Raw genomic sequence first — 14,682 nt, 5'->3', positions numbered from 1 at the left:
GCATTGCTGTGACTTTCCCTCTTAGGACTGCTTTCACTGTGTCCCATAGATTTTGGGTCATTGTGTTTTCGTTTTCATTTGTCTCAAGATATCATTTTATTTCTTCCTTGATCTCATTGTTGACCCATTCATTATTTAGTAGCATTTTATTCAGTCTCCATGTGTTTGTGTGTTTTTCAGATTTTTTTTCTTGTAATTGAATTCTAGTTTTATGTGAACTATGGTCACAGAAGATGCTTGAGATTATTTCAGTCTTCTTAAATTTATTGAGATTTGTTTTGTGGCCTAGCATGTGGTCTATCTTCAAAAATATCCCTTGTGCACTTGATAAGAATGTATATTTTGCTGATGTAAAAATATCAATTAAATCCATCTGGTCTATTGTATCACTTAAGGCTGCTGTTACTGCAGCAGCCTTTTCTGTCTGGAGGATCTGTCCCTTGGTGTCAGTGGTGTGTTGAAGTCCTTTACTATGATTGTGTTACTATTGATCTTTGTCTATATGTTGGTCAATATCTATTTTATATATTTAAGTGCTCCTATGTTGGGTGCATAGATGTTTACTAGGGTTATGTCCTCTTGCGGTTTGATCCCTTTATTATTATGTAATGTCCTTCGTTGTCTTTTATTATTTTCTTTTCTATTATTTTATTGTTTTATTATTGTCTTTTATTATTTATTATAGTCTTCATTTTAAAGTCTATTTTGTCTGATATAAGTATTACTACCCTAGCTTTTGTCCCATTTCCATTTGTGTGAAATGTCTCTTTCCATCCTTTTACTTTCAGGCTGTGTGTGTCTTTTGATCTGAGGGGCTCTCTTGTAGACAGCATATGCATAGGTCTCTTTTTCTTATCCACTCAGCTACCCTATGCCTTTTGATTGGAGCATTTAATCCATTTACATTTAACATGATTATTGATAGGTACATAGTTATTGCCATTTTATTATTTATATTTTTGTCTTTGTTAGTTAGTTAGTTTGTGTTTTCCTTTCTTATGCTTAAAGGAGTCCTTTTAACCTTTCCTATAATACTGGCTTGTGGGTAATGAATTCCTTTAGCTTTTTCTTGTCAGAGAAGCTCTTTATCTCTCTATTGATTTTAAATGATAGCTTTGCTGGATAGAGCAGTCTTCATTTTAGGCCCTTGTTTTCCACCACTTTGAATATTTCCTGCTACTCTCTTCTGGCCCGCAAATTTCTGTTGAGAAATCAACTGATAGTCTTATGGGAACTCCCTGTGATTAACTAGCTGTCTTTCTCTTGCTGCTTTCAGGATTCTCTCTTTGTCTTTAACCTTTGCCATTTTAACTATGATGTGTCTTGGTGTAGGTCTGTTTGGGTTCATCTGGTTTGGGACTCTTGGCGCTTCCTGGGCTTGAATGTCAATTTCCTTCACCAGGTTAGGGAAGTTTTCAGTCATTAATTTCTTCAAATAGGTTTTTGATCCCTTGCTCCCTCTCTTCTCCTTCTGGTACCCCTACAATGCGAAAAGTTTCTTCATTTTCAAAAAAATTTATTTTTGTTGTGCCGAATTTTTTTTTTTGCTACCTTGTCTTCTAAATCACTGATTCGATGCTCTGCTTCATCTAATCTGCTGATGATTCCTTCTAGTGTATTCTTCATTTCAGCTATTGTATTCTTTATTTCTGACTCATACTTTTTCATGGTTTCTGTGTTCTTCATTGTGCTTGTTATCTCTTTGTTGAAATTCTCACTAAGTTCCTTAAGCATTCTTATAATCAGTGTTTTAAACCCTGTCTCTGCTAGGTTGGTGTCCTCCATTTCATTTAGTTCCACTTCTGGAGGTTTCTCCACTTCTTTTATTTGGGACATGTTTTTTTGTTTCCTCATTCTGGTTGCTGCTCTGTGTTTGCTTCTATGTATTAGATAGAGCTTCTTTGTTTCTCAGTGTGTGCTGTGTGGCCTTATATAACATGTGCCCTGTGTAATCAAATTGCAGTCTCCCTAATCTCCTGTTCATATGTTCCAGGAGTATCTCTTGAGTGTGTTGTGTATATTCTCCTGTTGTAGCTGAGCCTTGATTGCTTTTGGTGCATCAGGGGATGGGATTGACTCCCAGGCTGACTAACTGTGAAGATTAGATACACCCACAGTGTATGAGCTGCTGTGTAGTGGCTGACCCCTCAGAAGAGGCTTTGCCCCTGCAGGCTCTTATGCCTGTTGAGACCCCCACTTTGGGTGTGCCACTTCTGGGGCTAACCAGGTAGTGCGCTGGTGTGGTCTGAAGCTGGCCTCTGGGTGTATTGTTTCTGGTGTCTCTTGGGTGGGGTTCCCATGCAAGACAATTTCAGCCTTGCCTATTACTGGCCTGTGGCTACCTGGTAGGAGCCTCAAAGCTTTATGTGGTTGGCTGCTGCCTGTGCTGGACCTGGAGGCACATGGGCTGGCCTTGCTGTGAACTGAGGCTGGCTGCCACCAATAGTGGGCCTGGAGCAGCTTAGCAAAACGCCCAGGGACCCCTATGCCTATTGCCACCTGCCAGCTGCCCATATGGCCCAGCCATTGAAAGAGGCTCCTTAGGTGTGTGTGCTAGGCTGGTTGTCCTGGTGTTGAGAGTGCCCTTGGCAATGCAGCACCAGCTGGGCATGGTGGAGTTCAAGGGAGTCATAAGACAAGAACAGTGGGTTTTACAACATTAATGCAGATTCAGTTCTTATGCCAGTGCCCAGCCTGTGACCACCTTGCCTGTTGCCCTGAGAACACTGTAGCCAGCCTCCACTTCAGACTCAGAAATTCCCAAAAGTGCCCCTGAGTGTCTGTGGTGCAGTTTTTTGATCACTGTTCTTCACCAAAATCTCCCGGCCATCGCAGATTGTCCAGTGCTATAAAAAAACCTCTTCCATGGCTGTGGGGGCAGGGCTGGCCACCCAGGCATCCAGAGTGCCCCTGGCAATGCAGCTCTAGGTAGGCGGGGTGGGGGTTCCAGGGTGCTAAGGGGTGTGGTCACTGGTTTCTACAAATTCATTGCAGCCTCAGCTCCTGTACCCATGCTAGGCCCTGGACCACGCTACAGAAACACCCAGAGAACACTACTACAAGCAATTGCCCATCTCAGGCCCACCACTGCCCATCTACCCTTTGGCACAGGACTTGGCTTAATGCCCTCCGGCAAACATTTCTGTGCCACCACAGACCCTCTGCCTACTTTAATCTGCAGCCTGTGGAGCAGGAGCAGCAATCCAGCAGTCAGGAGTTTCCCAGGTGCCCTAGCACCAGCCGTGCGAAGGGCGGGGTACCCAGGGTCTCACCAACGCAGTGCGCACGCACGGATTCCACCAGACCAATGTGGTCCCAGACTTCGCCCTTTTGGAGAAGGGTTTAACCCTGAAACGATGCTGCTCCCCTGTAAGCCACACGTGTGCAGGCCCCACACAGGGAAAACAATGGCTCCCATCCCTCCATTTCCCACAACAAAGGCAGTCAGTTCAATCCTTCCCCGCACATCCCTGGGCTTCCTGAGCTGCCATCCCTTCCACCAGAGACCAGGTGAGTGCCCACCAGCGAGCAAGTCCATGTGTCAGCTCTACATGAGGGTGTCTGGGTTCCTAGCCACCTGCTGCCCCACTGCAAAGGGCAGACAGAGTACTCGCTGATTTTCACTGTCAGATGCCGTGGGAACTGCTCTTCCCGGCACAGGACCCCTGGGCTGAGGAGCCCGGTGTGGGGCTGAGGGGGCTCCTCCCTCTTCAGAGGGGACATCTGCCACAGAGGTTTCCCTACAGGCATTCAACTTTTCTCTGTGGTTTTGGAGTCAGCCCGTTTCGTACCTCTACCCCTCCTACTGGTCTTGATGTGGCCGCTTTATATCCTTAGTTATAGGTGTTCTGCTCAGCTAGTCTTCAGATGATTCTTGAGGTTGATTGTTCTACAATTTACTTGTAATTTTGGTGTTATCCGGTGATGCAGTCAGCATAGCATTTATCTAATCTGCCATCTTCTGACTCTTGATCTTTTCTTCTTTAAGAAGCTCCTTTAACATTTCTTGTAATACTTGTTTGATGGTGCTGAAATCATTTAGTTTTTTCTTATCTGGGGAACTCCTTATCTGTCCTTGGATTCTAAATGATAGCCTTGCTGGGTAGTGTAATCTTGGTTGTAGGTCCTTGCTTTTCATCACTTTGAATATTTCATGCCAATCCCTTCTGGCCTGCAAAGTTTCTGTTGAGAAATCAGCTGAGAGTCTTATGGGAGCTTCCCTGTCATTGTGTTTTAGTTTGTATTTCCCTGTTGACGTATGATGTGGAGTGTCTTGTCATATGCTTATTTGACATCTTGTTTGGTGAAGTGTAGTTAAATTCTGTGGACCATTTTTGTTTTTTGATGGAGTTCTTTGTTTTTGTACTGTTGAGTTTAAGAGTTCTTTATATATTTTGGATAATAGTGTTTTATGAGATGAGAATTTTGCAAATATTTTCCTCCTGTCTTTTCACTATGTTGTCAGTGTCTTTTTTAGAGCAGATAATTTTAATGTTAATGAAGTGAAGCTTATCAGTTTTTTCTTTCATGGATTGTGCCTTTTGTGTTGTATCTAAAAAAAAGTCATTGCCAAACACAAGGTCATCTAGATTTTCTTCTATGTTATCTTCCAGGACTTGTATAGTTTTGTACTTTGCAGTTAGATTTGTGGTCCATTTTTAGTTAATTTTTGTGAAGCGTGAAATATCTATGTGGGGATTTAAAAAAATTTTTTTTTTTGCTTATGAATGTCAATTTGTTACAGTACCATTGTTTGAAAAGACTGTCTTTGCTCCATTGTATTGCTCTTGCTCCTTTGTCAAAGATCAGTTGGTTATATTTCTGTGGGTGTGTTAATGATTTATTTTTCAATTTCTATTCTTTTTCATTGATTTATTTTTCAATTATTTTGTCAAAGCCACATTGTCTTGATTAGTGTAGCTTTATAGTAAGTCTTGAAGTCAGGTAGTGTCAGTCCTACAACTTTGTTCTCCTTTAATACTGTGTTGATATCTCCTGGGTCTTCACCTGTCCATATAAACTTTAGAATCAGTTTGCCTATATCCACAAAATAACTTGCTAGGATTTTTATTGAAATGGCCTTGCATCTATAGATCAAATTGTGAAAAACTGAAATCTTGTCAATAATAAGTGTTCCTATCCATGAACATGGAATATCTCTACATTTATTTATCAAGTTCTTCCTTGATTTTGTTCATCACAGTTTTGTAGTTTTCCTCATATAGATCTTGTACGTACTTGGTTAGACTTTTACCTAAGTATTTCATATTTTAGGGTGCTAATGTAAATGACATTGTGTTTAAATTTCTAATTTCATTTGTTCATTGATATTATATAATTTATCAATTGATCGATCCATAGATAGATATCTTGTATCCTGTGACCTATAATCACTTAGTTCCAGGAGTTCTTTTTCCTATTTACTTGGATTTTCTACATAAATTATCTTGTCATTTGTGAGCAAAGACATATTTCTTCCTTCTCTTTGTATGTCTCTTTTATTTCATTTTCTTGTCCAATTGCATTAACTAAGACTTCCAGTAGGATTTGAAAAGGTGTGGTGAGAGGGGAAATCCTTGCCTTCTTCCTCATCTTAGTGGGAGAGCTTCAAGTTTTTCACCATTAAGTATGATGTTAACTGTGGGATTTTTGTAACTATTCCTTGTCAAGTTGAGGAAGTTAACTTCTATTCCTAGTTTACTAAGAGATTTTACTCTGAATGGCAGTTGGATTTTGTCAGATACTTTTCTATGTCTATTAACATGATCATGTGATTTTTTCGTTTTTATCCGGTTGATATGATGGATCATGTTAATTGATTTTAAAATGTTGAATCAGCCTTGCATTCCTGGGATAAATTTCTACTTGTTCATGGTATGCAATTGTTTTATATGTTGTTAGATTTGATTTGCTAATGTTTTGTTGAGGATTTTGCATCTATGTTCATGAGAGATATTGGTCTCTAAATCGCCTTCTTATAATATCTGTCTGGTTTTGGTATTAGGGCATTGCTGTCCTCATAGAATGAGTCTTCCTTATGCTTCTATCTTCTGATAGGGATTGTAGGGAATTGGTATGATTTCTTCCTTAAATGTTTGGTAGAATTCACCAGTGAAGTCATCTGTGCCTGGTCCTTTCTGTTTTGAAAGGTTATTATTATATCATTCAAGTGATTATTTGAATTATTTTTTTCAAATTCTTATATATATATATATATATATATATATATATATATATATATATATTCAGATTGTTTTTACTCTTGTGTGAATTTGGCAGATTGTTTTTTTCAAGAAACTGGTCCATTTCATCTAGATTATCAAATTTGTGGGCATAGAGTTTTTCATATGATTCCTTTATTATCCTTTTAATGTTCATCATATCTGTAGTAGTGTCCTCTCTTTAATTTCAGATATCAGTAATTTGTGTTCTCTCTCTTTTTTTCTAAGCTAGCCTGGCTTCTCTGTTTTATTGACCTTTTCAAAGAGTCAGCTTTGGTTTCATTGATTTTTCTCCATTGACTTCCTATTTTCAAATTCATTAATTTCTGCTCTAAGAGGAAGGCTTTTCAAAACTGATTTTGTGTATTGGAGTAGCAGATTTTCTGGAAGTTTAAAACCTGATCACTAGGCAGGAAACTTTTTATTAACAAGTACTTGCTTAACTAAATCTTCTCTGCCATTTGGATTTCAGCATTTGGAATATATTATTTTATAATTTAAAAATTTCTCACAAAGTATGTGAGGTATTGTACAATGCTATGATCTTAAAAAGGAAAATCTTCCCTCTTCATGCTACCGGTATGAAATCACTCAACTGTGGGGACCATGAGGTACAATTTAATTGTAAGAACAATTGTTTTAAATTTATACCAAATGCAACCTAATAGTCTTAATTAATGGACATTAATTTACTATATTGCAGAACTAAAATTAATGTCAAATTATTCTTATACTGTTAGTATTTGATTTACAATGAAATGTGAATTCTTAAACACTGAGTAATGATTTTACAGGCAACATCCCGATCTAGATCTATCAATTAAACATCTCTGAGCTAATACTATAATGCTAAACCAAACCTTTGAAGTAATTCACAACATGTGCTACAGTAGGAAAGGAAGCCTAGAAATAAAAATAAAAGTGCTTAACTTTGGACTCTGCTAATGACTAGGCATAAATGCTGTGCATGTGCGACAAAAATAAATTAGCCAAGAACTTGGAGTAATGTTCTATTTCTGACTTTGTTCTGGCAAAGATATAACTGTGTTTTATTATTAGAATGCATAACTTTTCGGAACAGACAATAGATCAGAAATCGCCTCTGATCTCTTCCAATCCAACTCGTATCAACCTGAGCCTTGAGGGTAACAAAATTAAACAGCCGGGTCTGGTGCGGTTTTCCAACTCATGGTGTGCACAGTGGTGCCAAGTGTAGACCCATGTGGGGCAGTTGCAGATATGAACACACTGGGAGCCTTCTGCAGCATGCGTTTTCCCGGGTAAGTGAAGGCGGGGCAGATGAGATGGGACTGGAGAATTATGCAGAGATCACTGGACCATCCTTCTGCCAGCTTAGAATGGCCTGTAGATTCTAAGGGGTTATGACCTCCTGTCCACTGGGTGTGTATCTGAGGGTTGGAAACTGGCTAGTGCCCAGAACACTTGGCCAAGTTCAGAACCGGGGTCCAAAGTAGTGAAGACGTGGATCAGGAATCTGCATGCAGACGAATGCACATGCCAGGGAAGCCTGAGGAGGTGGCCCCAGGTGTTCACAAAGTTCTTAGAGGCCTTGATGGGCCAGTAGGAACAGAGGGTGTTGGAGCCACAGACTAACTCCAGGCCTCACTCCTCTTGATAGCGAAAGAGTCCCAGGTACGCACAGGTCCTTCTGAGTCCAGATGCTTCACATAGTGCCATCAGCAGCTGTTAGCATTTGAGCTTCCTGTGGAGGAGCACATACGTAGGGCCGGAAGCCCAGTTCCCGCAGTTTATACCCCACTCTCTGTTCAGTTCCATGAATCGGGGTCCATTATGATACATTGAGGGATGAGAGACAAGCAACAAACAAATTTGTGTTTTCTGTGTTGGGGAACTTGTATTCTTGTTCAGAACATGATACATACTGAAAAGACACCATTTATATACAGTCATATGTAAACTGAATTTGAAAGTGCAGAAGAAACTAAGCGCAAATGCATTACCAATGAGCTGTAGTTATTGAAGTCTGTCTGCAATTGTGTTTTATGGGGAGGGGTAGATTTAAGTAGTTTTATAAGGAGGTCAAGGGCCTGGAAAACACTCAGATTGTTGGTTAGATTCGGAGGACTGAGCCAATTATGTTTTCCCCAGCTGTGGAAAGTTCCAAATTTCTAAGGTTTCACCTGGAAAAAAAATACATTTATACACACACACATACACACATAATACATAATTTTTAAAAATAGCTGAAATATCATTTTATAATTTTAGTGTAATGCTGGGTTTTTTGGCAAGCTAAATAATAAACCTATTGATTAAAACAGCATTATAATAGGTACAAATACTGAGACAAGGTCTGAGTATTTCATAAATGCAAATTTATTATATAAGTGTGTACATAGGATGGCCCTAGCACTCTGATGTGAATCATACATGAAACACGAACCATTGTGGTGTGTTGCTTTTTTCTATAAAACACGTTACAATGGATCAGCACTTTTCCTTTCGAGTTCTTAAGCTCCTCTGAGAATCTAACCTTGAGCACTTTTTTGAACTTTTGAAGGAGTAAGTGCCTTTCAAAATTGAGATTATTTCATAGAATCATTTCTTATTAATATGAGTGGTTATTATGAAGAGAAATAACATTGCTTTAGCCTATTTAACTATAATATTCTATTTTCATATGTTAATTCTTATAAGCTTATTATCTGCTCTGCTTGCTTTTCCCCTGATAAACTGTTGTTTTTTTCCTGTAGTTTTGCCATCTCATTTGTTAAAAACAGTTATCTGTGAATAATTCTTGTAGTTTTGAATCATTTCAAAATTCGTGTATTTTTAGAGAGAAATATTATCAGATTAATGATAAAATGTTATTCATTTAGTGGGGTTCATGTATTTTATAATGATGTCAGAAAATGACAATTATACTAGGTTTTAACAGTTTCTGTTCTAGGAATCTCAGTATAAAATTTATTCATTTTAGATTGAAAACAGCAGTTAACAGAGATTTTGGATGGCATCTGAGTCTTCCCCTTACCTGGATGTAACTTTGCCAGAAACACGATGAATGCACAGGAAACACAGAGCCGCTCCTCTCCAAGCACCATAGGGATGTGGCGTCCTAGTATTTGACCGCATGCGTTCTCGAATTTAACTGTTGGTGTAAATTGAAGCAACCGATTTTAAAGCTTCTAAGTTATGCTTATAAAAAATTATCAGTTTTTAAAAACTTATATAAAGTTGCTTCTCAAAAAGAAAGATTACATCACAAAAGCTACTTCTCTCTCTCTCTTTCTCTCTCTCTCATTTCTTTTTTTTAAATTAAGCTTTGTATGCCTTCTTTTCAGGAAAGAATAAAGAATGACAATATGGTTTGGGACTTTGAACGCTGCCTTCTATATCTCTCTATGGGGAAAATATCCTTATAGAATAGTTTGAAGATACTTTTAATACGTGAGGACTTGTTTTACCATAACAGAAATAATAAAAGCAAACACTTTTAATCCTCTCAGCAACCTTATTAGTTGTGTGATATTACTATCCCCTTTGTACAGATGGAAAAACTGAGGCTTAGGGAGGAAGAGTGACCTCCCAACAGCAGACAACCAGTAAATGCCACCTCCCCACCCCAAGACTGGCTCCAGAACTCACTCTTGGTTCTCATTAATCTTCTAGGCCAGTAAGAGGAGACCCCAAAGTGGTGGGATGAGAAAGGTGTGAACAGAGGGGGCAGCGTCTGGGCAAACTCCTAAAAGAAGCTGTTGCTGCTCAGGCAGGGAAAGGAGCCAGCTTCCCAAGTTAACAATTTAAGGAGATGATCCTCCCTAGTTCCCACCCCGATGAGTGACTGAGGAAGTTGGTTAGATCCCTGCGACCTCTTTACTCACAAAGGGAATGATGTAGGCCTGTCTGCTCAGTTGTGAGCAGTTGTTGTGGTTGTTTTTAAATTTATGAGAAATCGCTAAGCTAATAATGCCCAGGAATAACTCAGCAGTTTTGTACTTCCTGTGCCCACACCCTCCACGAGGGCTCCTTAGCCCTTCCTGGTGCCAACCAGATCCCTTTGGCACTTTGTTGCAGCCTGGGAGCCCTTCTCAGAGCAATGCTTGCAAGCGCATAACATGGATACATAGAATTACAAAGAAAATCAATTCTCTTGAAAGTCTCCTTAGTTATTAGCACATCAAATAACAAAATCTGGTGGTGAGTTTAATAAATACTGTTATTTTAGGTAATGAGGAACATAAACACTATTTATAGATATCTGTGACAACGATTGCTATAAAAATATCTATAACTTACATTGGTAACAAATGCTCAGGCACTACTGAAAATGCTGTGGTTTGTCTGCATTCCTAACTGAAGAAAATGCTGACTTTCAGCTAGAGGTTATGGAAAATAGAGGTGTATTTTTTTCTCTTCATCATTACAGACCCCCTAAATCATATCTGTACCCCATGGTAAGTCACATGGTTCACTACTTCAAATCTATGAAAAACCCTCCTGGTCGTGATGTGTAATTTTTTAATGCATTGTTGTATTTGATTGCTAGAATTTTGTTTAGGATTTTTGCATCTTTATTCATCAGAGATATTGGTCTGTAGTTTCCTTTTTTTGTGTTGTCCTTACCAGGTTTTGGTATCAGTGTAATGTTGGCCTCATAAAATGAGTTAGGGAGTACTGTCTCTTCTTCAATTTTTTGGAAGAGTTTGAGGAGGACAGGTATTAGATCCTCTTTGAAGGTTTGGTAGAATTCACTAGTAGAGCCATCTGGTCCCGGACTTTTGCTTTTGGGAAGGTTTCGGATGACTGATTCAATTTCCTTACTGGTGATCGGTCTGTTTAGATTTTCCAGTTCTCCATGATTCAGCCTAGGAGGCTATATGTTTCTAAGAACTTGTTCATTTCTTCTAGGTTATTGAATTTGATGGCATATAGTCCTTCGTAGTATTCTTGGTGATCCTTTGTATTTCCATGACATCCATGATAACTGCTCCCCTTTCATTTCTGATTTTGTTTATTTGTGTCTTTTCTCTTTTTATCTCAGTGAGTCTAACCAAGGGTTTGTCAATTGTATTATTTTTTTCAAAGAACCAGCTCTTTGTTGTGTTCATTTTTTCTATTGTCTTTTTGTTCACTATTTCACTTAGTTTTGCGGTGATTTTTCTTATTTCCTTCCTTCTGCTGACTTTGGGTTGCATTTGTTCTTCTTTTTCTAGTTCTTTAAGGTGTAACCTGAGGTCATTTATCTGGGATTTTTCTTCTTTCTTGAGATAGGCCTCTAATAATATAAATTTCCCTCTTCACTGCATCCCAATAATTTTGGTAGTATGTATTTTCCTTCTCACTTGTTTCTATGTATCTTTTGATCTCCCCTCTTATTTCTTCTTTGACCCAGTCATTCTTCTAAAGTATGTTGTTTAATCTCCACATATTTGTGGTGTTTCCTGCTTTCTTTTTGCAATTGATATCCAATTTCAAAGCCTTATGATCAGAGAATATGCTTGTATGATTTCAGTCTTCTTAAATTTGCTAAGGGGCAAATATATTGGGACGTACATTATGTGTTCCAATATATGGTCTATCCTTGAGAATGTTCCATGTACACTAGAAAAGAATGTATAGTCTGATGTTCTAGGATGAAGTGCTCTGTAAATGTCAATTATGTCCGTTTCATCTAATGTGTCATTTAGGGCTGATATTTACTTATTTTGTGTTTTGATGATCTGTCCACAGCTGTCAGTGATGTTTTTAGGTCCCCTAGTATAATTGTGTTTTGGTCAATTTCTCCCTTTAGTTCTGTTAGTAGTTGCTTGGTATATTTCGGTGCTCCCTGATTGGGGGCATAAATATCGATGACTGTTATGTCTTCTTGTTGTATAGTCCCCTTTACCATTATGAAATGTCCATCTTTGTTTCTTGTTACCTTTTCACCCTGAAGTCTGTTTCATCTGATATCAGTATGGCTACACCTGCTTTACTCTGGATACCATTTGCTTGGAGTGTCAATTTCCACCCTTTCACTTTGAGTCTGTATTTGTCCTTGTAGCTGACAGGTGTCTCTTGGAGGCATCACATGGTTGGGTTTAGTTTTTTGATTCAGTCCGCTACTCTGTGCCTTAAAACTGAAAGTAACAAAGGAACAAAAAAAACTAAGAAAACAGAAACTCATAGACACAGACAATATTTTAGTGATTACTAAAGGGTGAAGGTCAAAGGTAAAGGGGGAGAAGGGCGGTAGATGAGGGTAAAAGGGATCAAGTGTATGGAGATGGAAGGAGAACTGACTGGGTGGTGAGCACACAGTGTGACGCATAGGTGATGTATTACAGAATTGTACACCTGAAACCTGTGTAACTTTACTAACCATTGTCACCCCAGTAAATTTTAATTAAAAAAGAAAAAGGAAAGAAAAACCGTCCTGGTCTTTTTTGATTAGATTGGACTTCTAAAGAATCTTTACATCAAACTAGGAAAGAATGATACCTTGAAAATACTGAGTCTCCCTATTTGCGATTATTGTAGTCTTCATTTGTACAGTTTTTCTGTAATGTCTCAGTGCAACACAATTTTTATAATAATTCCCATAAATGTCTTGTATAATTTTGTAAGATTCATTCTGAGTACTTTATATGTGTTGTTACTGTTTGCTATTCTATTTATTTTCTAACTATGGATAGAGTTTAAAATACAATCAGATTTTGGATATTGAGCTATTAAGCTAGCCAATTACTTTTGGATTTTCTGCCTAGTCAATCATATCATCTGGAAATGATGACAGTTGCTTTTTTTTCTGTGGTTTTAGTTTAAAAACTTTTTCTTAGGTACTAATAAGACTTTCAGTGCAATGTTCAAAAGAAGCAGTGATGCCTATTAAAGTGTTCTTCCTGATTTTAAAAGAAATAGTTTTAATATTTCCCCATTGAGGAGCAGTGTGCTGGAACCAAGTTTTAGCAGCTAGCAAGAACCAATCATTAACTTTTCATGAGTTTTGCAATCAATTTGTTAAAATACAGTCATTATTAACAATTAAATTATATAAGCTTATAATTAAGTAAATCAAAAAACAAAAGTAATAAATCCTCCAAACTCACCACTTCCTACTTTATTTTATGGCATCTCACGATGACCTGTGCTGCTGAGGGTGTTTGTTACACACCTCGTGTCTGCTTGGTGGACATGCTATGCATTGTGATGTCTGCATAGCTCTTTCCAACTCCACCGTCAGTGACACGGTGATAGCATTGAATTGGCCATGGTAGGAGTATTTGCATGGAAAGCGGCAAATACTACCAATGCGGGTTTTTATCTTTTCTGAAAATCCTGTTGTTCAACCATTACTAGCACACCTGTGATCAAAACTGATGTTTACTACAGGTCCTAGCATTTCCTAGCATGTTCACTAAAAAGAAAGGAAAGAAGGAAAGAAAGATGGGAAGGTGGGAGGAGAAAGGGAGGGCGGAAGAGAAGAGGGCAGGAGCGTTTTGAGCAGTGTGCTAACCGGAACGTGGATTTTCCCACAGATGACTGTGAGACTCCGCTGGCGTCCTCCTTGCCTCGCGCGTCCTTCAGCAGCTCCTCAGAGCTGTCCAGTAGCCACGGGCCTGGGTTTGCAAGTCTCAATCGCAGAGATGGTGAGCCTGCCACTGTTTCCTTGTTAATCCACCATAATTCTCTCTCAGAGAGAATCCTTTTCATTCTTATTTAATATTCTTGGTTAATACTGAGTTTAATGAAATTGAAGAAAGTAGGTTCATCGTATTATTGGCTTGCTTTCTTCTTGTTTATTATCAATTTTTTTATTGTTTTGATGTCTTCCCTACTGTTTGTCAGCAAATGATCACAAGTGAGATTCAAATCAGAAGGGAGTTACTGGAGTTAGATGATTTCCAATTTTATGCTCCCTATTTAGTTTTAGAACAGGCTCTGGAAGTGTGACTGGTCAAATGTGCTGTCCATGAATAACTGAAACAGCAGATGAAGCAGCCAGTGTCACAGCCACTGGCGGGAAACCAGACATGCCACTGATGGCGTCTGTGAGCTGTGAGGCTGCCTGGGATATGATGGAAAAACAACTCCATCCCAGGACGTGGCTTGGGAGGAAGTGAGGCAAAGAAGTGATTATGTACATACACTTAACACTCGAATGTTTCACTGCCTTTTTAAGGGATAGATTACTTTTCTATGAAAGATTAATTCAGAAAGTAAAATTTAAAATTAACCGTGTCCCATGGAAATTCACTGTTGTAAATTCTGCTTATGTTACTATGGAAATGAGTGTTTTTCTCCCTTAATTTGATATTTCTCAGATCAGAGTTTAAGGAGAGCTTGAATTTTTACTGTGCCCTTAAAAAAATCAAATGGGGAGCCTAGTAAGTGATCAAATAGATTGGTAGGCAAGAGTAAGAACAAGTGACAAAATTCAGTCCTTTTGGAGGGAGAGCATGTCCATTAATTGTCCACTCTCGTGGCCTTTTACCTT

At 38.6% G+C, this 14,682-nt stretch overlaps 1 protein-coding gene across 1 annotated transcript in view; it reads left to right on the top strand.

The window, feature by feature from the left end:
- The window catches only part of LOC117031552 (contactin-associated protein-like 3), a 195,914-nt gene that overhangs the window by 22,468 nt on the left and 158,764 nt on the right, over positions 1-14,682 (top strand). Inside the window, exon 2 of the mRNA XM_033122038.1 lies at positions 13,724-13,834. Coding sequence (XP_032977929.1) covers positions 13,724-13,834 — 111 coding nt within the window. The remainder of the gene's footprint in view (positions 1-13,723; positions 13,835-14,682) is intronic.

Source organism: Rhinolophus ferrumequinum, chromosome 12 (genome assembly GCF_004115265.2).
Source record: "Rhinolophus ferrumequinum isolate MPI-CBG mRhiFer1 chromosome 12, mRhiFer1_v1.p, whole genome shotgun sequence".
Lineage (NCBI taxonomy): Eukaryota > Metazoa > Chordata > Mammalia > Chiroptera > Rhinolophidae > Rhinolophus > Rhinolophus ferrumequinum.
The sequence above is the reverse complement of the archived record's forward strand: the minus strand, read 5'-3'. Positions and strand labels throughout refer to the sequence as shown.